Below are 22,653 nucleotides of genomic sequence, written 5' to 3' on the forward strand. Positions count from 1 at the left end.
TCTCATGGTCTCATCAAGATCGAGATCAAGACTACAAAGAAATATTGGGGCATTACCCGTAAAGTTGCAAGGAAGATGTGCACAATAAAAACTACACTGGCCGTACTCATCTTCACGGATGCAGTGGGCAGCCATCCACATGCAGCATACACACACACAAACACACGTAACCTGCTCCAAGCGCCTTCCCAGTGAACGAACATCACCGAAAAACCTAAAATAAATCTAAAAAATGCGAGCATCATTACGACTTGTACCCTGTTGGGTTGGTTCACCACAAGAAACATAACCTTATGAGCTACGCTCAATTCACCTCTAATGCATAAACTGGTTGAATGTGGACGAAAGATCCACGTTGTGGTATTTAAGTCAAGGAATCTCTCTCTCCGAAAATGACCAATGTGTCTCGCCTGTGAGGATTTCATGCAGAAGACTTCACCATCAAAATCAACAAAATAAATAGCATCTGGTTCCACTTCCCCACGAGTGAAAATAGACTTGCTGAAGGGTTTGCTGATAAAAAAATGTCTGGCCACCTAGCCATAGCTGTAGTTTAATTTTGCTGACAAAACAGCTATGGTGGTGCAACGATAGCAAGTTTAATTTTGGCTTCGTTGAGAATGTGGGGGCATATAGTCTATTGTTTTCCCGTTATTTAGAGTCATGTTTTGTCACCGGATTAAGTTAGTACTATATTTGGTTGTATCCAACGTTTGAATGCCATAATATAAAGTATAAACCATATTTGACACATTGTAATAGACAAAAGACACACAGTTGAATCGACGGTGACACCCTAAAAGAAAATCAAAATCCACTACATAAAACTCTGCATGTACCTAGTGAGGCAAAAATATGGCTTTTCTAAAGCAAAAAGTACCTAACACATTTTTTTTAACACAACATAATCGCCCAGATGCTCACATACACGTACATGTACATGCACTCGCGCACACACACATCCTACCCTTATGAGCATGTCCGAGATACTGAGTCGACACAACATTTTGAGATTGACAAATTCACCACATATGCTTTATAGTCGAAGGAAAAAAAATGTAAATATCAGTGTCAAGTCTAGTACTTGAACCTGATGGGCTGGTTCACCACAAGTAACCTAGCCTTATGAGCTACGCTCAGTTCGCCCTGATGCATGCATAAACTGATTCAGTATGGAGGAAAGATCCATGTTGTGGTATTGAAGTCAAGAAATTTCTCCCTCCGAAAATGACCAATGTGTCTCGCCTCGGAGGATTTCACACAAAAGACTTCACCACCAAAATCGGCAAAATAAATAGCATCTGGTTCTACCTCCCCATGAGCTAAAACAGACTTGCTGAAGGGTTTGCTGATAAAAAACGTATGGCCACCTAGCCCGCCGCCGGAGACCGGAAGCCATGCAGTTGCATTAACATCGAGCACGAGAAGCTCCACCTTGTAAGTGAATCTCACACTATGCGCTTCTCGAATCACCATGAAAAGCTTCCCACATGACTCGACCAAGTACCGAAAGATCATATAGTTGGCTTCACACCGGAGGCCGGGGCCTAGCATGCCATCCCTAGCTTTCAACATCAATTTGATGTGATTACGACGTTTGGATTTGTCCTCTTCGCTAAGAAGAAGCTCATCATTATCATTACCAACCTCACCAATGTTTTGCTTGTCACCCTCATCGTCTGTGTTGTTATCATCCTCGTCCTCATCATTGCCTGCTACATCGGCATCATCAATGTTGCTCCATATGATCTGCTCAATACTAGTAGCCATGGGTATGTCGTGGACATCATCAAAGGTGATGGGGAGGGAGATAAGTTCATCCATGGTGAGTCCGTAGAGTTTATCTCTAAGAAAGGCAATGTCGACGATGGTGCCCAAGTCCACGGGAGCTGTTTCCGGCTGTGGTAACAACACACCTTTCCCTCGCTGCATTGAAAATATAGGGAGATCCAGGTTGTTGGTCATAACCACGATGAGGTCATCAGGGGTTGATCGCATGAGCACCTTGCGGATCTCAAACAACTCGGAGACATCGCCGATGACGGCGTCCAGCTCCGGGAGCGGCACGGTTGCCCTTGAGAAAGGATTGTGCAAGAAGTAGGCATGCCTTCCCTCGCCGTCCATGCAGTCGAGGGCGAGCCAGCTGTCGGTGGAGCCCACGCATCGCAGATTCTTGGGGAAGGAGGCGATCGGTTCCGGCCAGACGTCGGATAACCCCGGAGGGAGGTCTTCGAGGAAGAAGCCGCCCGGGAGCACGACCCACGGGTGTTGCCGCCGCGGAGGGAAGACCGAGCGCCAGATATGGCGCCATGGTGGTGGCTGGCGTTGGGAGGTCGGGGGAGACGATATCGGTAAGCGGTCGACGCTGATCGAAGGTAGCAGTGTTCCGGGAGACGAAACGGAGTACCAGGAACGGCACACTGCGTCGACCCATGGTAGCTGCCGCGTGTCGGGGTAGGGGGCCGAGCGCCAGGAACGGCACACGGAGCTGAAGCGGGCGCGGTCGGCCGGGTCTGGGAGGCTGGCGACGATGAGGCCTAGGAGGTCCAGTGGGAGTTCGGACCACGGCGGCGGCGGCGAGGGAACGCTGGGCCACGAACGGCAGGTCGCGCGGAGGCCCGCGACGACGGGGCCGAGGAGCTTTTCCGGCCACGGTGACGGCGATGCCATCTATCTATGCTGCTGCTTGATTAGTACTCGAGTATCTGACAAAGTAATAATATGCAAGTTGATTGGGTAGGGCATAGAGGAGTTGGCTCCTGACCGGGATTCATGGTCGGATTGAAACTTGCTTCGTGACGGATACTACTTGTTTGTTGTGGACGCGTCACACCGGATCGAGAGCTTGGTTGTCCCGAGCTGGCACGGCCGCCTTGCGAACGAACGGACACAGCGGAATTTCCGATCTGACAGGTAACAGCTCACCTCGCTGCTTAAAACCAGGTTCAAATTTCTGGCTAGTTGACTCGCCAAGCAGCTCGACTCCGCATGATTATCATTCTCAAGTCTTAACCAACCCACGAAGCATGTTGCACCTTGCACGCACATGGCGAATCCGAGGGTCGGTGCAGAATAAGAACTTCACACACGAGGCATTTGATTTCAGCAAACCATCTCATCCATGATCTCACGAGACAAGACAATGATCGGGCAAAGTCTTAGTCGCACGGAAGACGTGCACAACAAAAACCGCAACATGATGCACTTGTCGTCCACTATGCACATGCAAGTAGCCTCCTCGAAGCACATTACCAAAGCATCTACAGCACCTACCAACAACATCCGCACGGCAACCCACCCAGGCCAAATACATATGCATATGCTCTGGTGGAAGTCTGCATCGCTACGCTCAAGAATTACATCCATACTCGGTCCATCCCTACAAAGTTGCCAAGTCAGTTCTATATGATACACGCTGTCATGTTTTCAGTCCCGCTTCGTGATCTTCGAGATGTATGCTCTGCCGACGACCACCCCGAGGTACGACGCCGCGGTGACGGCGAGCCCGGCGAGAAGGATGAGCCTGTCGGAGGTCGTGGACTGCACCGCGTAGACCCTCAGGCTGATGGTGTTCCAGTAGCTCTCGGTCCATATGGGGTCCGCGGCACCCATGGGGTCAGAAGAGTTTGCCGGTAGAACGTGCCAGGCGTTGTCCTCGAACTTCAGCCTGGTTGAATAGGCAGGGGCGTACCTAAACAAGCGACCAAAAGTACAGCAATTCAGACAAGCAACAACACGTTGACCAAATAAGAATGACATAAGGTTGAAGCTAGCTACACGGTCGATAACTAACACAAGCAAGTAAAATGAGAGTAATTCGGTATCATAGCTTGTTCTTTCGTAGCAGCCGAGCACGACGCACAAAACTAGGTGCATCATAGACACCTTACTTCGTCAGTTTATAAGTTTTCACCTAATGATCACTAAACTGCTCATGTATCGACACACAGCGCTGATTTGATTTCTACATAACGGAAGGGGCATGTGTGCCACAACAGAAAATTTTACCTTGTTGTCGATACAACGCACCGGCCTCCACCCTCCACTTCTCCCCCTACGCATACTTCACTTTCGTTGTTGCACTTCCCAGTACAAGAGCTTACATTGCTTGCCAAAGTAGAAGTTCTGTCTGCCAAGAAGTTCCATATGAACCGGGAGGTATCATCTGCATATGAAGGAAACTGCGTGCTAGAAGGTGAGTCCTGGAAAACACCGACATAGTGACTTGGGCAGGCATTACTTGGAGAAATGAAGCTCTTCGCGATGCCACAAGAAAGACCAGGATCACAGGCCAGTAGACATCCAATCAATTCTTCTACCAGTGTAACATTCACTTTTATAGTGTTCAGTGTCATGAGATCGACGGTCATATCAGCAGTAGCAAGAATGTACAATGACCTGGCAACCAAAGCAGCAGCTGCTGCTATTGATGAGGAATTGATGTTTGCTGTGGGAAAAAAGAAAAACATTACAGATTCATAACTACCTTTGGTGAGACAAATGGCCACATCTATGAACGGTCAACTTACCAGGGCTGTCCAAATGGCTGTGATAAAATCTATTGGAAAACTGGGAATCGAAGTCCTCTAACACAACTCCTGAAGTTGATGTATTCTGCATGGATGGGTCAACAGAAAACAGACTATGACACAACAGTCCTCAAAGAGAATAGCAAGGAAAAAAAGAGATCAGATTTGGAAAGTTAAATTCCCAGGGTTTAATGAAGCCAATGGCTATTACCTTTCTCATGAATGACATCAATGAAGATGGTGGTACACCAGGGTTTGATGAAGCTGCTGGTTTTACTTTGACGTTATCAGAGCCAAGTGAATCACTGCCACTTTGGAGACCATCTAAAATCTTCTTTGAAATTGATGAATTCTGTACAAGCAGAAGATACATATGAACAAGATGGAACTTTTTCTTATTGTTTCTAGCCCCCAAATTCGAAAATAGAACCCCAATTACAGGTACAAGCACAGCTATCAATTGGACTCCCAGTGTGTTGTACTCAAGAAACAACAATTACTCTGACAGATCTCTTCACAGCTAAATATCTTCATAGAGTAATGTTTAGAAACATATTCGGTACAAATTTGACAAATATTGTTCAACCAATACAGTACAAGGATCACAGGCAAAAAAAGTCATGCACAACGACGCCCCACGGATCTCATGTATCTCAAAAGAGGCATTTGTTTATCCAACATTTTAACAACTACAAGATGAGTTTTTACCACTACAACACCGCCATGAATCTAGAAAACCAGTTTGCATAATATGTCAAGAACAATTAGCAAGAAAAATATAGTTATAATCTCTACAGCCAATATGGTGAGCTAAAATATCGCCATACTACCTAGCAATATATTAATTTGCGTCATGCGTGATTCAAAGAATCATTACCCTTGAAGCATGTGCATAAAATAATGTATCTCCTTGGCTTATGCCCTTGCCAACTGAACCAATCTCCAGTACCTGAATTATGTTCACAAACAGCTTGTTACAAAAATTAAGCATGATAGGTATACAATTGTGAAATAACAGAAAGATATAGCAGTAATGCAGTATAGCACTCAAGAGACTTAAAAAACATATAGTAAATCCATTGCATCAATGTAAATTCATTATATCCCATAAACAAAAATATGCAGAAATGCATGAAGAGTGAAAAAGATGTCTCTAGGAAAACTCATCTATATGGAAACATATAGACGATGCGCATATATCATAGTTTATGAAAAAGATGTCCCTAGGAAAACTCGTCTATATGGAAACATATATCATAGTTTGATGACGCAATTGCTAGTGCCCTCAAATCAGGTACTCACCTGCTCAATCATTGAGCTGTTAATGCCATTCACAGAATCATCACCTTCATCCAGTTCTTGTAAGAATTTTCTGCTACCAAGATAACCCCATGCTTCACCATCAAAAGCAGCGAATACAAGCTGCAATACATACGGGATGATGTTAGGAACAAGAACCATGATGGCTTAGGAGCCAATCACCAGTTCACCACAAATTTGTTCCTAATCAGATGTCAAACACATTGAATCTACTGATTCAATGCATAACTAAGAACGTAGAGGAAGATACCAAAAGCTGCATGCTCTCAATATAGCAAAGAATATAAATGGACGGATGAGATGTACAGGACACCGGTGATAACATGGAACCAACTAATAAAGCATTTTTCGGTCGTACAGTACCTGTTTCTTGAGTTTGCCTAGATCATGAAGGTGAGAAAGAGCATCAACAGCAGTGAGCAAAGCAATCAATCCCTGTGTAAAATTTAATATTATTGTGTAACGCAAATAAGAAATACAAACAAGACAATCATGTGTCTCTACTACTTACTGATATGGGAGAATCAGCACCCAGACTACGGTCCCTAAAGAACGATGCAGAATCCTGGGATGCAACGACCATTATTATTGGTTTCTGATGCTCTGCTGATGCATTGCTCATTGGTGGTAACGAAGCCCACACACTGCCCTTCAAACACGAGGATCATAAGTTGACGTAAAAAGAGAAGATAAAACAACATGTGAGGTAGACATCTTGGAACTCTACTATATGCATAAAATTGTGAACATAAGAGCAGGATGCCTTATGCAAGAAAGGAAGTACCGACCTCTGTCCTCCTAAGGGCAAGCACGACTGCTCTTTGAGGCAGGACTCTGAACCATTTGTTTCAGCTTTAGTTGTCTGTGGTTCATGCAATTTTAGAAGTATACAATACATGCATCACTGACAATACTTCTATTATCAATAAATAAACATGGACTGATAGAAGTAAAGAGAAATGGCCAGAAAAAACTCCGAACCTGCATAACAAGGTCAAATTCCGCTACATTTGCTTGATATCCATTGTTAGACTTCTCATTCTTGTCCGCAATCTGTTATCAACAGCAATGCCCAATTATATAGGCTTGTAACTTTTGGTTAATTTTGAAATAAATAAAAGCAGATGGAATACCTTTCGCATAGTCTGCGTGCTCTCCTCTGAAAGTAGAAACACGGGAAAATCATATCTGTTCCACATAATACCTGACCCCTACAAGGTAAAACTGTACCGTTAACAGAGGTATACTGGAAGCACAATAAAAGCTTTTGCATTAAAGGGGTACTACACATTTAACTATTTTTTTGAACTGAACAGCACGTTTAACAATTGAAGGGTTAATCTCCTTTCCGAAAAAAAGTAAAAAAAACTCTTGAAGGGTGGTAGTATTCCAATAAAACCTAAAACTTACAGCAGGATTCCAATCATGGCTGACATTTGAGTATGGTGCAAAATCCTCTTGTGGAAATTTTCTATCCGGTGACAACTCTACAGTCAGAAACAGAACATTTTCTTGGTGATAAGACAACAAGACATACAAAGAGCACACGAAAAATAGGGAGATACTTCCACTGACCTAGTAACTTGTCACCATTTGATTCAACCAGTACACCGGCAACCTTATGGTAAAGTTCTGGATCATTGGATACCCTGCACAAGAACATACAAAAACTACCAAATGTTACCATCTCTCAACGTGTCAAGGGCAATGCAGCTATGAAAGAAAATCACAAATATTATGTAACTTCAGTATCTCAGTTGTCCCATCAAGGAAGAGACACGAAAACTTCATTTTTCACTGGCATGCACAAACATTATAAAAACATCTGCAATTATCTAAGCACAGGATTTAACAAATCTGATCTTATACCTCAGAAAGAAAGCTGGCATCTGATCCAAGGGAAGAAGAACCGCAGACGGTTGAGCCAACTGGTCATCGCTGTTTTTGAATCTTACAATCGGTGCAATAACCAGGCCGTGCCCAGGATCTGATTAAATAGAAGAGACACTGAGAACCAATTACACTTCACAACACAGACTTGTTGAAGATTGCTATGGTCACAGAACATCACATCCATTCTATAAGCATACAGCATTAGGGGAAACAAAGATACTCACTAGAGCAGCCGATTTCACCAGAAAGATTAAGCAGCCTGACACAAGGGAAGCTTTCAATGTTTACATACATTGCCTTCACAAGATCTGGAACAGATTCCAGTGTAGCAGCATCTCCTAGAAAAACATAAAGGCAACATGAACCTCTGCTACAGTACATCAAGTGAGGAGAAAAATAATTTAACAGAGTTACTAGCTATAGAGAAGCCAGAACTTGTGACACTGTTTTGCGAATCTATCTCCAAGCTATGCAAGCACATGACACGAGCAAAAAAGTATGCAAGCATGTAAAAGCAACCATGCTAGTTTTGTAACCAAATCGCCTGTCATAACAGCACACAATCTCACTCCACCAACTCAATATCAGAATTGGAATAAGCAATTCAACGCCAACCTCAAACATTCGTAGTTGTAACTAGTAAGGCACCATGATGCATTTTTCTTGCAAATGTGAAGTCTGGGTGTGGTTCTAGTGTAGTCACAATAGCAGAAGTTCTAGAACTGAGATAGCACAAGCCGCGGACACATATCGAAGCAACTACCAATCCATTATCAGTTAATAAGCACAGCAGCAGCTTGCCAAACCAAAGCTTACAACTAGTAGCTAACAAGGCCCACTACTTGGTTCACCTACAGGTTGAGACGGACGACCTAATCCCCATGCGGATTCACCCTAGAAGCTTAGCCGCAGCGAACGGAAGGCTCTGAGGAAGCGTGAGATCGCCTCGATTGGACTCAATTCTTACATAAAATAAGCACGGCGAACTAGGCGAGGATTACTTTTGCTTTTGCTTTGAGAAGGAGGGTTTTGGATGGGGCGAGGGGCACGGAGGACCAACTCACCGGAGACGGCGGGGGCGAGGAACACGAGGACGGCGCAGGCGAGGGCCGCGAGGAGGGGAGCCGCGGAGCCGGCCGCCATGGCGGACGCGGCGGCGATCTGAGGCTCAGGGGGCGGACGAGGCAGAGGCCGTCGTCGTCTCGTCTCTGACCGGAACCGGAAGGCGGAAGAGGCCACCACCAGGCTAGAGAGAAAGGTTCGTGGGCTAGTGGGCCCTTATGGCCGTTTCCGTCTCATTCTTGCGGCTTCGCGACACTTAAGCCCAACACGGCCCTACGCCCTAGCCGAGCGCCACACCCGCGCCGGCGCCGCCATCCCCTGTTGCTCTCCTCCGTTGGCGCCGCCCCCTCCCTCCTCCGTCACCCCTCTCGGCCTACCTGCCCGGAGTCCGCCCTCCGGCGTGCCGCGGCCAAGCTCCAATCTCCACGCGGCAGACCTCGGCGGCGACAGCTGCGGTGTGCGGTGTGAGTTTCCGGCCGCCTTACTCGCATACTTGGCGCTCTGTATCTGCGGTCTCTGATGCTTCTCGCAGGTCGCAGTTCGAGCATGGAGAAGGAGGATAGCAACGCGCTGATCTTGCCCTGCAAGAGGAAGAACAAAGCCCAAGGGAAAGGCAAGGTAATCATAATAATGGGTGCATTTTATCTGCCCCCCGTGTCTTGGTTTCCCTTCTGACCAGATGCTAGTATGTGATTGTGTTTTCTGGATTGCTAGGATGGCAACAAGAACAAGACCAAGGAAGATGCTAAGATGAGCAAGACTCGGCTTAAAAAGCTGCAGAAATTGGAGGTTGATAGCAACGCGCTGATTTTGCCCTGCAAGACGAAGAACAAATCGCAAGGGAAAGGCAAGGTAATAATAACAATGGGTGCATTTTATCTGCCCCACGTGCCTTGGTTTCCCTTCTGATCAGATGCTAGTATGTGATTGTGTGAACCTCTGTTTTCTGGATTGCTAGGATGGCAACAAGAACAAGACCAAGGAAGATGCTAAGATGAGCAAGACTCAGCTCAAAAAGCTGCAGAAATTGGAGGTTGGGACTTCTTCTGTTGCTAGCCAGCTTTGGTGTTTGTATCAGTATATGTTAATGCCGGTCTGACTGTTCGCAGGAGGACAAACAAAAGAAGGCGCTGCAAGCTCAAAGCATCGGGACTTTGCAGTATGTCTTGAACTTGTCATGTTTACTTTCTGTGCTGGTTTCTATTTCTTTCTGACGATTATGTATGATAATGGCCCTGCGCAATAGGAAGCACAGGATCGCTGATGAGGCATACTCACTGCTGCACACTTCGGGGTCTATTGGTCAAGTACGGTGGCTCTATCTGCACCACCTGGATCAGTTCCTTTCGCATTGCAGGATTATTTTCCTCATGGTATTTTGTTGCACTGCAGGCTGCGACTATGAAAGAAAAACGTAGGCGTGCCATGCAGTTGTGCAAGGCTGGTTTAGATGTCCCTGAAGAACTTTCGCTATTCAAGAAAAACTCTGATCAGAAAGGAGTTCCAGTTCCTGAAAACACTGAAGATGTGCCGGAAGCTTGCCCAGTGAAGTTAGTTCAGAGCACAAAACTTTATCATCCTGGTAGTGAACGAAAGAATCATGAGAGTGATGCAGTGAAGCCTAACATGGGTATTGGTGTGAGCATTCTGGATCAAAAAACTGAAGAGACTAATGCTGATGTTGACAATTCAGCACATCAGAGCATTCCAAAACAAAAAACTGAAAAGACTAATGATGATGATGACATTTTGGTACATCCGACAGTTCGTTCATCTGTGCCAAGTTGCTCTGGTGTAGAGATTGATATCCAGGTGACTGGTCCGCATCTGAAATATATTCGTCTCAGAAAGCTGGTGCCATGTTCTGACTTAACTGAATTATTATCCTTCTCCTGTTTTTGTTAGGATAAAGAGCCACAACAAGGTGAAGCCGCTGTACAGGAGTGCTTCAGTTCTCCCATTGTTGTGCATGTGTCAAGACCACATGAGGTTGAGAAGGCGAGGAGGGATCTCCCAATAATAATGATGGAGCAGGAAATAATGGAAGCTATCTATGAAAATTCAGTGGTAATTCTGTGCGGAGAAACGGGCTGTGGTAAAACTACTCAGGTCCCTCAGGTGAGTGTGCTCACACATGGCGCCTCTTAAACATTTGTCTAAGCTAGGAGTTCTGATCCTTTAGGCTTGTATTAAGCATCTACCAAGTTTTTCATTGCTCTCTATGCTATTTGTTCTGCAGTTCTTATATGAAGCCGGCTTTGGCACAAGCAATCGAGCTGATAGAAAAGGGATGATTGGTATCACCCAGCCACGGCGTGTTGCTGTTCTTGCCACATCCAAGAGGGTATCTTATGAGTTAGGACTGAAGCTAGGAAAGGAGGTTGGTTTTCAAGTTAGACATGACAAGCAGGTGGGAAATAAATGCTCCATCAAGTTCATGACAGATGGCATTTTGCTACGAGAGGTCCAGGTTGTGTATCTGTTTGTTTTTCCTTGTTACTTCTATCAGTCTATTTATTATTCAATATCATGTCTTCATTAAAGTTTCGTGTTTGTTGTAATAAACTGATAACTGGTGCTAAATTATTATTCCACAACCAGAAATGCATCAAAAGCCATAACTGCAGATGAGATGACTCAAATTTATGAATAACTTTAGTGAGGTTTAAACTTTGGTTAAGTCTGATCGCTCATTCAGTTGTCTTCCGTAACTCTATCGTTCACAATCAGTTGTCTTCCGTAATTTTATAATTTGCACAATTTTTTTTTTGTAAAACAAGTCATTTGCTGTTCTGAAATTCATATGCATCTCTTTAATTGAAGCTGTGTCTGTAATAAAGATTGAAACTCCTTATCAGATGGCTTAGTGTTCTTCTGCAGAGTGACTTTCTGTTGAAGCACTATTCGGTGATCATCTTGGACGAGGCACATGAAAGGAGTTTGAACACAGATATACTTATTGGGATGCTTTCTAGAGTTATAAAGGCACGCAAGGTAGAAACTCAAGAGCTTACCTCATCTTCATTTTGATGAAAGGTAAAACATACAGGCATTGCTAACTTCTGTGCATATGAAAGTTTGTGTATGCAGACCAACAGAAACAAATACGCTCTGGGATGAAGATTGATCCGGCAGATATGGTTAGTCAGTTGAAAGTGGTCCTGATGAGTGCTACCTTGCAATTAAAAGACTTTATTTCAAACAGAAGATTGTTTGATGTGATTCCACCAGCTGTAGAGGTGCCAACACGACAATTTCCAGTAACAGTTCACTTCGCAAAGAGGACACATGATGATTATTTAGCGCAAGCTTATAAGAAAGTTCTGTCGATCCACAAGAGTCTACCACCAGGAGGAATCCTTGTATTTGTTACTGGACAACGAGAAGTGGATTATTTATGTAAGAAATTGCAAAGAGCATCGAAGCGGCAAATTGGTAAGAAGTCTGAAATGGTTGGAGACGAGTATGGTTCAAGACCAGAAGTAGAAGAGAAGGAAATTTTTGAAGCATATGATATTGATAGAACTGAACCTGAGCACCAAGACGGCATATTTTCCTCATATGGTGAAGATGAAACGGATGATGAGCTAAATGTTGCTTCTTCTGATGCTGAAACAGAGAGTGAGATGGATACTGACAGTGATGAGGAGGATTCTGTTGCACATGAAACCGCAGAAGATGGACCAGTGTTATCATTTTTAAAAGGTGCTGAGAGTTCATCTGTACTGAAGGCATCCTTTAAAGCTATATCAGGACAACCAGAAACTGCTGAGGAAGCGAGCAATGCTACAATTGCAGAAAAGTCAGGTCCTTCTGCTTCGCGTGCTAGGCTCCGTGTTTTACCACTTTATGCAATGCTACCAGCTTCGCAGCAGCTTAGAGTATTCCACGATATTCCTGAAGGGGAAAGATTAGTTGTTGTGGCAACTAATGTTGCAGAAACATCTTTAACAATTCCTGGCATAACATATGTGGTCGATACTGGAAAAGAAAAGGTTAAGAACTATGACCATGCTACTGGGATGGCAAGTTATGAAGTACAGTGGATAAGCAAGGCATCAGCATCCCAACGTGCTGGGAGAGCTGGAAGAACTGGGCCTGGGCACTGTTACCGTCTCTACTCAGGTGCAGCATACAGTAAAGATGATTTATTTCCTGATTTCACTGAGCCGGAGATCAAGAAAATGCCAGTTGAAGGCATTGTGCTTATGCTCAAGTCTATGAATATTGTTAAGGTAATGTGCTTAAAAGTCATTTATCTTTTTCATTAATCATCTTTTTTCTGAATGTGTTGCCTTTTGTGCTAAATTTCATGCAAAATATTAATAATCACAGGTTGAAAACTTTCCTTTCCCTACGCCTCCTAACAAGGAAAGTTTGGTTGAAGCTCAGCATTGCTTGAAGATATTGGAAGCAGTTGACAACCAAGAAAAACTTACATCAATGGGAAAGGCTATGGCGCAATACCCAATGAGCCCACGACATTCTCGTCTTCTTCTGACAATAATTAAAATGTTGAAGAGTCAGGAAGGATGTGCTAGATCTAACCTCATATTGGGATATGCAACTGCTGCTGCATCAGCTTTAAGTTATACCAATCCTTTTCAAGTTCAGGGCAACACTGATAGAGAAACAAATGAAGATGGCCCTGATCCAGAACATAAGGATCGACATGAAAGGAAGAGTCAGAAGAAGCTCAAAGCCATGGTTCGAGAAGCACGGAAAGATTTTTCCATCCCTAGCAGTGATGCTTTAACCATTTCCCATGCTTTACGGTCATTTGAGTGTTCTAAAAACCGAGTTGAGTTCTGCAGAGACTACTCGCTTCACCTGAAAACAATGGAAGAGATGTCAAAATTGAGAAAGCAGCTTCTTCGATTAATATTTAACTATAGCAAATTTTGTGATGAATTTGCTTGGAATTTTGGAGGCTCTCAGGATGTTGAACAGGCCTGGGGGAGTGAAACCAACAAAAAGCCAATGCTGAATGAAGAGGAAATTCTGGGGCAAGGAATATGTGCTGGGTGGGCTGATAGGGTTGCAAAGAAGATCAACACTTTCTCTGGATTGTCAAAAGAGGATCGAAAGGTTCGAGCTGCACGTTATCAATCTTGCGCTCTCAATGATATAATATATCTAAACCGATCATCTTCTGTTGCCCAAATTCCACCAGACTATGTAGTTTACTCCGAACTACTAAATACAAAGAGATCATACATGTATGGTGTGACCAGTGTAAAGCCAGGATGGCTTTTGAAATATGCTAGTTCTCTCTGCACCTTCTCAGCACCGCTGGAGGATCCAAAGCCCTACTATGAGCCTCAGAATGACCAGGTCTACTGTTATGTCAGTCCCATCTTTTGTCGACATAATTGGCAGCTTCCACTGCACAGTTTACCCATCAAAGATGCCACCCGTCGGGTGCAGATATTTGCATGGGCTTTGCTTAAAGGGGATGTCTTGCCATGTCTAAGGGTGGTTCAAAAGTTCCTGGCTCTGTCACCATCTGTTGTCCTGGGGCCTGCCAGCCAAAGAAGAGTTGGAGATCTTCTTAGCAGGATGAGTAAAAAGACAATATATAGCCGGGCAGCATTAAGAGATGCATGGAATACTGACCCAGATTTTCTTTATCCCGAGATTCAGGCGTGGATCCAGGATAAATATCAGAGCCAGCTTGGAGAAATATGGGAACAAATGCACCGAGAAGTTTGCCTCGAGGGGCGCGAACTTTTCCCGAAGAGGTTCAAGAAAGTTAAAGGGTAATCAATTAGAACAGATCGTGTTGTAATTGCTTGACTGATGGAAGCTGATTTGTGGTTAGAGCTTTCATGAGGTAACCTACGAAGCCACTCATCTATTACTGCCCTCTACTTCATTTACTCAAATAGATGTGAAAGTAACAGTGAAGCATTCGATGTAGTGAACAGTAAGGTTGATATAGCTCGTGATGAAAACTATAACAAAGTAGGATATACGCTGTTGAACCTGCACATTTTCTCTCTGGCTGTGCAGATGTTTGTCTCTTAATGTAAAGTAGATTTATTCGTTGCATCGCCGCCATCTTTCGGGAGTGACTAGGATAGAAACACGGCCTCTGGTGAAAAAGTACAAAAAAATAATATGAGCCATCGGATTGGAATTGAATGGCACAGATCTTTGTGGAGGTAGTTGTACGCATAAGTACACGCTTCTGTGCAAAAAGGGCACTCACTTCTAGTTATTTTCTAGCCAATATCCTCCTTCTTCCTCCGCAGTGGCAGCACAGCCCCCAAATTTCCCAAACCTAATGGAGTTACAACCCCCTTCGAGTCCCTCTCGCTTGCCGATGACCACTGCGACAGCGGTCCAGATCCTTTGCCAAGCTCCAGCGCCGGGTTGTGCAACTCGCTTCTTCCCCATCTGAGGCTTCAGCATCTCGCATACGGCAAACCAGTGGTGGGTTCCCTGCCTCCTCCCCCTTTCAAGATCTAGCAGCAGCTCATCGGCGGCAAGGCGGTGCTGGGCTCCTGGCCTCCTTTCCCTCCCAGGCTCCTCCTCACTCTTTCTTTTCTGCAGTGCTATGCCGTCAGTGACATTTCTTGTTACTTGATGGCGAGGCAATGATACACCTACGACTGATAAGGAAACTTGCAAGGTTTTCTGTTGTTAACATGGACTGGGGTCGTATTTAGGCGCTTTCAATAATTCATTAATTCTATTGTCTTGATATGTAATCTCTCCGCCAAAACTATTTTAGCCATGCTCAAAGTACAGTTTTTTTAATTAAAGTAGCTTGAGAATCAACCTTGAAAGAATGTGTTTTAGGCCAAACTTGTATGTGTTCTCTGTGGGGTTAACAATTCTTTTTTGTTTAGCATTCCTGTGTTTATTACAGACTTCTATAAACTCTCAGGGATTTTTGCATTGCAATTTTGTAAATAGATGCTGGTAAACAAGAGTTTAGTTAGAAAATATACTTTGTTTTGCTGATTTGGTAGGACGAAGTACGAACATAAATTCATGTTGTTTGCCTTAAAAAGGTCTAATAGTTTCGATTCTTTTTGTAGTTATTCAGGAGTAAGAATAAAATCTCAAGGGATATGAAACCACTCTGTTGTTTGGTCTATATATCCCCACATAATGATGACCCGTTCTTAAAAACGGCCATATCTATTTACTCAAATCACCACAAGTATCATAATTTCTTTGTGCCTTACGTGCCAATTGCAAAGTGCCTGACCAATAAGAGGTGCTTGTAAGCTGTTACAGCAGTGGAAACCAACACCTTCAGTTCACGTGCAAAACACTGTGGCCTGCACTTGTAGTGCTGCTGTCAGCAGAGTTTTGTGCATTAAGGGAATGGTGGGGCATAAGCATAATTAGCAGAAAATGTCCATGAGAGGAAACAAATGGCTGATTGTTTTAACCCACTTGGGCTTGGTTCAGGATAGACCTTCAGGTGGTAAGCAGCCGTTGAGCCATCAAACTTATGATGTAATATCAATACATCAGTACAACCAGTTTGTAAGTTGTGTGTATTAAGCAAGTCTTATTGGGATGTATGAGCTGTGAAAATTGACTTTAACTGAAGTTTCAATCTAACAAAACAATGAGAAGTTGGAACTCGTGACGACATTGAACTGCACCTTCACTTTGCTGTTGATACAAGTGATCCTTTATGGTCAAGCTGTGAATATATTTTGCCGTATGGTTTACTTTGTGCTGCAGCATCAAGTCGTTACTTTTGGCATTTACGAGCTAGCAAAAGAAGTTGAATTGCATTCTTAATTGTTCAATGCAGAAATGAAGTGTTATCCGACACTAGCATTTTGTAATATATAAATAGAAGTGTTATGGGAACCTTGGAAGTTGTGACGCATTCTCCAAATAGATAAATCGCAGCCTCACTTGATGCATAATATGAGACCCAAAATTAGCTGCTGCAAAAGGTGAAAAATTTAAGGAAGTTGAGCTACTATTTTCTGTTGCAGCAGTAGGGAAACTAACTGTTGTGATAAACTGAGTTGAAATATACACAGAAACCATGATGGTCTTATTCATTATTCGTATAACCATTATGTGCTACTCCCTCCGTTCCAAATTACTCGTCGTAGTTTTAGTTCAAAGGGAGTAGTTACTACCCAGCAAGCGCTACAGAAATGTAGGTGCATGACTGAACCATAATTCAAAGCTTTACAACCTTTCAGCCCGTCAGGGAACGTAATTAGTATTTCTATTTCTTGCCTTGTGATGTAAACTATAATTATTTTTCGTGTATTTGTAGATGGATGATGCTCTACAACCGGAAACATCAGGACTAGAAGTGGACAGAAGAAGATTTTCTCAAAGTCTTGCCCTTCCTTAGAGTTGCAGAGAACTTGTCTGCATACACCTATACTTGTCTGTGCTCAACTGAATCGCAAACACAAACAGAAGCAGTGACTGACTAAGGGCAGGGGATTGCTTTAGGATGTTTTGTTTTTTATTTAACATATATTCATCATATATAAGCAGAAAGAAAATTTTCATGTCTAGTACGTAATTTATAGGTAGTGAATGGTTGGAGCTTCCGTGAAGCATCTGATCCCTCTGTTAACGACCATTTCCTGTGATGATGCACTTGATCCTAGTAGCCTTTTAAGGTATCATCTACTCTTGGTATGCGCTGGCCAGTGGCCACTCCATTTTGTGGGCATGGATGCTGGTAGGTAGTATGAGTTGTTGCAGGTTCTGAAGTTAGCAGAAACTATCACGTTATCTAGTGCGTGTGGTCGACATATATAGATTTGTGGTCGAGCGAGTCCTAGTACCGCGTCCCCATGGGCAGCCATGATCCACCGTGGCATCCCGGCGTGCCGTTGGCTTGTAGTGCTGGTGCTGGTGCTCCGGTCCGGGGACAAAATTACTGTTATGACCTAAAAGGCTAACAAAATCTCGATTTGATCTCGTTCCAAAACAAATTTCGATTTTGACCTCTTTGGGTGACGCCAACATCCCTGACGTCTGTGTTGCGAAGCAGACGCCAGGACCCCTGGCGTCTGGCCCCTGGCCCGCACTGCCCGCCTGCCCGTTGACCTGCTGACGTGGCAAAGGGACCAGACGCCAGGGACCCTGGCGTCTGGCCCTGGTAACTAGATAACCCACGGGAGAGTGTATGGGACCCACCCCACACACTTTCCCCAATCCACAACCCGAGCGTGAAGAACACTTGGAGCTCTCATACTCTCTCCTACCCCTCAAGCCCCCCCTCAAATCCTCTCCAAAAGGTGCATCCTTTAGGTGGATCTTTCCATCACTTTGTTGCTCTTGGTAATCTCCCTCAAATCATCCAATTATTTTTTGTTAAATCTTGTTATTTTGGTTGCATTTTATACATGTTGGTGGAAGCCTAGTTCATGTTTTCTCCCTTATGTTAGTGTGAATGGCTTGGTTAACTTTGATAATATAGTGATATGCATGGTGTGTAGTAGGAATATATGCTTGTTGAGTAGAAAGATTGGGGGTTAGGGTTAGTTAGTGATTAGGGTTAACTTTGCTTAGTGTGTGTTAATTAGTGAAATTTTTGTGGACATCACCAATAATTTAGTGTTGATATGATTAGGATATAATAAGATGTATTTGGATAAACACCAATTCTCATTGAAGTCTTAAATGCATTCATGTCGTTTTTAGATGGAGAGACTTGTTAATGTTCATTACATGGACAAGGAGGCATTCTTGAGTAACAATGCCGACACGGGTGAGGAACCATTGGTTTTTGATACAAGCCCTAGCTATGAGGATGTTGTTGCAAAAGTGAGACAAGTCTTAAAGTGGATGGACACCAATGTTGATGTTAAGTTAATAGGAAGGTATGATGTTGGAGTTGGAGCCAAATCTCGCTTGAAAAGTATGCCTATCACCTCGGATTTGCATTGGGATGTATACAAGGAAAAAGTTTCCCAATCGGAAGACAAGTCACTTGAATTGTTTGCCACCAAGGTTGAATCTCCTCGTTTTACACTTGATTTGAACCGGCATGTCTCTTCCCCAATGGATGACATGAGCGAGAGGACAATGGTGCCACTTGTTGAGCATAGGGTTGCGTTTGATGCCCCCAATGCTTATCGCCAACCACGTCCCCGTGTACCATCTATTGAAGCAAATAAGGTTGAGTTGTATGCCCCCAATGCTTCTAGCCAACCACCAACTAGCCAAGCAAATGAAGCTGAGGTGGTTGCTAGTGACAAAGTAATTCAAGAGGATGAAGATGCTTATGATGACTACGAAGAGCAAGAGGAAGGGTTTCATGGTAATGATGTTGGTGACTTGGATGCGTACATAGCGCAAAAGGACATGGATCGTGAGTTGCCTTTTAGGCGTCAATATGCGTATGACTCGGATGACGAGGGTCCAGTTGAACAGTTGGACGAGGATGGATTCACAAAGGAGGAAAACCAAATCCACTTTGAGCTGACGGGCTTAGAAAAAAGAACTCACTTGTTTAAAGATCTCAGCCTTGCCCATAAAGCTATTGTTGACGGTGGAATGAGAATGACGGCGATTGAGCCAACACCATGCCCGGATCCAGGAGAACCAAGGGTGGAGAATGAGGACGAGAATGCTTATTTGAAGAAAGGAGTGAAGTTTCTGAGCTTGCCTATGCTGAAGTTTTGGTTGGCTGAGTATGCCATTCGGAACCATAGGCCATTTTATGTTGAGCACTCCGACATGAAGTTGCGTTACACCATGAAGTGTGAGCAAGAAGGATGCCCATGGAAGGTTCGTGCAAGAAAGCTTAAAGAAACCGAAGAATGGGTGTTAAGAAGTTGTGTTGCCACTCATAGGTGCAAACCGCCATCTAAATGACTTCGAACGACACACCGTCAACTCACATCTGAGTATCTCAGATACAAATGGATGAAAGACATAGGCTTTGATCCCACTGTGAAAGTGAGGTTTCTCATGCGGACGATGAAAAAACAATTTGGTTATGAAGTCAAGTATGGGAAAGCATGGAAGGCAAAGGCAAATGCTATTAGGATGTTGTATGGTGGTTATGAAGAAGCATACAACCAGCTCCCGAGGTTGTTGGGCGCGATTGCACATAAGAACCCGGGCATGTTTCATGTGGTCGAGGATCACGAGGGAGTGTTCCACCGTGCCTTCTGGAGTTATGGACAATGTGTGGAGGCGTTTCAGCATTGTCGTCCGGTCTTGTCTATAGATGGCACGTTCTTGACCGGTAGATACAAGGGCACACTAATGGTAGCAATGGCGCACTCATCAAACGACAACGTGTTGCCAGTTGCATTTGCTTTGGTGCCTTCCGAGCACCAAGACAACTGAGAGTGGTTCATGGGTCATGTTAGGCACAATGTGATTGGGGCTAGGGAGGTATGCATCATATCGGACCGGCACCATGGCATACTCAAGGCAATGGACATTGTTATTCCAGGATTTTCAAAGCTTCACCACAGAAGGTGCATGAGGCATTTCGTGGCCAACTTTTACCGGGCATGTAAGAGCAAGGAGCTCAGCAAAGACCTTACCCATGTATGTGTGGCCTTCACCACCAAAGGTTTCGATGCTCGGTACAACAAACTCTTTGCAGCGGTGAACGAAGGGGGAAAAGATTTCTTAACTAGGAATTTAAGCGAGAAACACAAGTGGGCACGCGCTCATGACGATGGTGGTAGGCGATATGGTGACATGACGAGCAATCTAGTAGAATGTTTCAACAATGTACTGAAGGGTGCTCGTGCATTGCCGATGACTGCAATAGTGGAGTACACCTTCTTCAAGCTTAATGAGTACTTTTAGAGGCATTCTGAAGAGACTGCAAAATGGATAGGTGAAAAAAAGGATTATCCGGAAAAGGTTGATGAATGGTTGCAGTTAGAAGCAAGCAAGTCTTCACGGCAACAAGTTATCATATTCGACAGAATTGAAATGATCTATCAAATTGATGAGCCAGGTGGCACAACACGAGACGGTTTTCAATATGGCGGTGCTGCATTTGAGGTGCGTTTGAAGACTCGGTGGTGCCAGTGCGAGAGGCCTAGTAAGTATCATTGGCCATGCTCGCATTTGATAACGGCGGCGAAGGCGAGAAACATACATGTTTGTGATGGAGAAACCGTGCGGATGCAAGAGTTCCATGTGGAAGCTACTAGGTTGACATGGGCGCCAAGATTTCACCCTTTCTTGGACCAATCGCAGTGGCCTGAGTACCATGGCCCTCATATTAAGCCAGACCCTCTTCTGAAGGTGGAGACCAAGGGTAGAAGGAGAACTAAGAGGTTCAGGGGTGATATGGATGACCTGGCTGGATACACCGGCATGAAACAATTTGGTAGCGGTCATTTCATGGAGGCTCCTGACACTATCAACTGTGGGGTGTGCAGTGGAGGTGGACACAATGAGCGGACATGCAAGAAAAGGAAAACAAGTCGTGGAGGTGGCACCGATGGTGAACGAGTTGAAAGAGGTGACGGTGGTGGTGGTCGAGGAAGCACAAGTGACAGAGGTGGTGGTGGTGGTCGTAGAGGGAGCACAAGTGCTAGAGGTGATAGTGTTCGTAGAGGGAGCACAAGTGTTAGAGGTGCTAGTGTTCGTAGAGGGAGTACAAGTGCTAGAGGTGGTGGTCGAGCAAGCACAAGTGCTAGAGGTGGTGGTCGAGCAAGCAAAAGTGTTAGAGGTGGTGGTGGTCGTAGAGCAAGCACAAGTGTTAGAGGTGGTGGTGGTCGTAGAGGAATGGTTGATAATGGATCGGCCTTCGGTTTTTTGCATAATCCAGATGGTTGATCTAATAATAATGGTATATTGTTTGTTCCTACAATTCCTATCATTTATTGATTTACTGTATTTACACATTTACTCTCTTTGTGTCTTGTGCTAACAATTGTTCTTTTTGTAGGCATGGCTTCATCCGGTTCCAGGACGAGGCTGGCGTGCGCGGACCAAGAGGACATGCCGAAGACGTGGATGGAGGCCGGTTTGGACAAGGAGAAGGAGAAGGATGTGCCCACACCACCGTGTTGGTGTGGTGATGTTTGCAAGCTGAAGGTGTCCACTGACCGCAAGAAGTCATGGACAGAAGGCAGAAGGTTTTTCGTGTGTCCCAACTATGCACATGATCGTCGAAGGCCAACTAACGCATATGACATACCACCGGTATGTTAGGTGTACATACAAAAAACCTCAACAAGTTTGAACTCATATTACTAACAAAAGACATGATTTTTATGTAGTCGCCTCCTCCACTTTGCAAGTACTTCACTTGGATAGATCACGAGGTACCAAAAGTTGTCCAAGAGGACCGAGATTACTTACGGAGGCAGCGCCTGTTCGAGGAGTCCTTTGCACGGGGATTGGAGCATGAGCGTCGTGAAAGGGAGAAGAACGAGCGCAAGAAGCGTGAGCAAGAGAGGGCACACAAAGAGAAGGAGGCTCGTCAAGAAGAGAGGGCAAGAAAACTTGCAAGGGCTCACGATGCACAAGAGGAGGATGAGGCACGTGACAAGAAGGGAAAGTGGCCCCGTACTACCCAGTAGACAAATGGAAAAGGCACCGGCATCGATGATGGAATTTTGAGACTTTGTTTAATGTATGAAATTGTCATTCGAGACCTTGTGTGGTCATGCACTTGTCATTCGAGACCTTATGTGGTCATGAACTATTTATGTCATTCGAGACATCATGTGTGATGAATTTGTCATTGAGATTATGTGCAAACTATGTTTGTCATTCGAGACTAGTATGCTTTCTTCATATTTTGGGTTGAGACTAGTATGCTTTCTTCAAATTTTGGGTGGTGAACAGTTGCATTTGGCTCCTGTAGTTTGGGGGGGGGTACCAGACGCCAAGGACCCTGGCGTCTGGGTGGTCC

At 44.4% G+C, this 22,653-nt stretch overlaps 3 protein-coding genes across 7 annotated transcripts; 1 reads left to right on the forward strand and 2 right to left on the reverse strand.

The window, feature by feature from the left end:
* Nucleotides 1–991: 991 nt before the first annotated feature.
* LOC123138180 (uncharacterized) lies at nt 992–2,796 on the reverse strand. The gene has a single exon (XM_044558095.1). The coding sequence runs from the start codon at nt 2,668–2,670 to the stop codon at nt 1,168–1,170; it is 1,503 nt and encodes a 500-aa protein (XP_044414030.1). The 5' UTR covers nt 2,671–2,796; the 3' UTR covers nt 992–1,167.
* A 347-nt stretch (nt 2,797–3,143) lies between these two features.
* LOC123138182 (nicastrin) lies at nt 3,144–9,017 on the reverse strand. Its single transcript, XM_044558102.1, has 16 exons — nt 8,807–9,017; nt 7,967–8,080; nt 7,719–7,836; nt 7,425–7,498; nt 7,260–7,336; nt 6,983–7,060; nt 6,831–6,902; nt 6,638–6,711; nt 6,361–6,493; nt 6,213–6,284; nt 5,832–5,951; nt 5,407–5,478; nt 4,741–4,881; nt 4,530–4,614; nt 4,009–4,447; nt 3,144–3,691 (listed from the first exon to the last, which is right to left on the reverse strand). The coding sequence occupies exons 1-16, from the start codon at nt 8,883–8,885 to the stop codon at nt 3,427–3,429; spliced, it is 2,013 nt and encodes a 670-aa protein (XP_044414037.1). The 5' UTR covers nt 8,886–9,017; the 3' UTR covers nt 3,144–3,426.
* On the forward strand, nt 8,973–17,431 carry LOC123138181 (ATP-dependent RNA helicase DEAH13). Of its 5 annotated transcripts, none has more exons than XM_044558096.1 (13): nt 9,059–9,268; nt 9,337–9,422; nt 9,519–9,656; nt 9,763–9,837; nt 9,914–9,963; nt 10,051–10,111; nt 10,197–10,616; nt 10,710–10,922; nt 11,044–11,274; nt 11,685–11,798; nt 11,882–13,039; nt 13,140–14,637; nt 17,068–17,431. In XM_044558096.1, exons 2-12 carry the CDS (start codon nt 9,351–9,353, stop codon nt 14,565–14,567), a joined length of 3,960 nt encoding a protein of 1,319 aa, XP_044414031.1. In that variant the 5' UTR covers nt 9,059–9,268; nt 9,337–9,350; the 3' UTR covers nt 14,568–14,637; nt 17,068–17,431. The 5 variants fall into 5 exon arrangements, with proteins under 5 accessions (XP_044414035.1, XP_044414033.1, XP_044414031.1 ...); XM_044558097.1 differs by having other exon boundaries at nt 9,079–9,268; nt 9,344–9,422; XM_044558100.1 differs by lacking the exon at nt 9,763–9,837 and having other exon boundaries at nt 8,973–9,268; nt 9,519–9,593.
* The last annotated feature ends 5,222 nt before the right edge of the window (nt 17,432–22,653 follow it).

The sequence above is a fragment of the Triticum aestivum genome, chromosome 6B (assembly GCF_018294505.1).
Source record: "Triticum aestivum cultivar Chinese Spring chromosome 6B, IWGSC CS RefSeq v2.1, whole genome shotgun sequence".
Lineage (NCBI taxonomy): Eukaryota > Viridiplantae > Streptophyta > Magnoliopsida > Poales > Poaceae > Triticum > Triticum aestivum.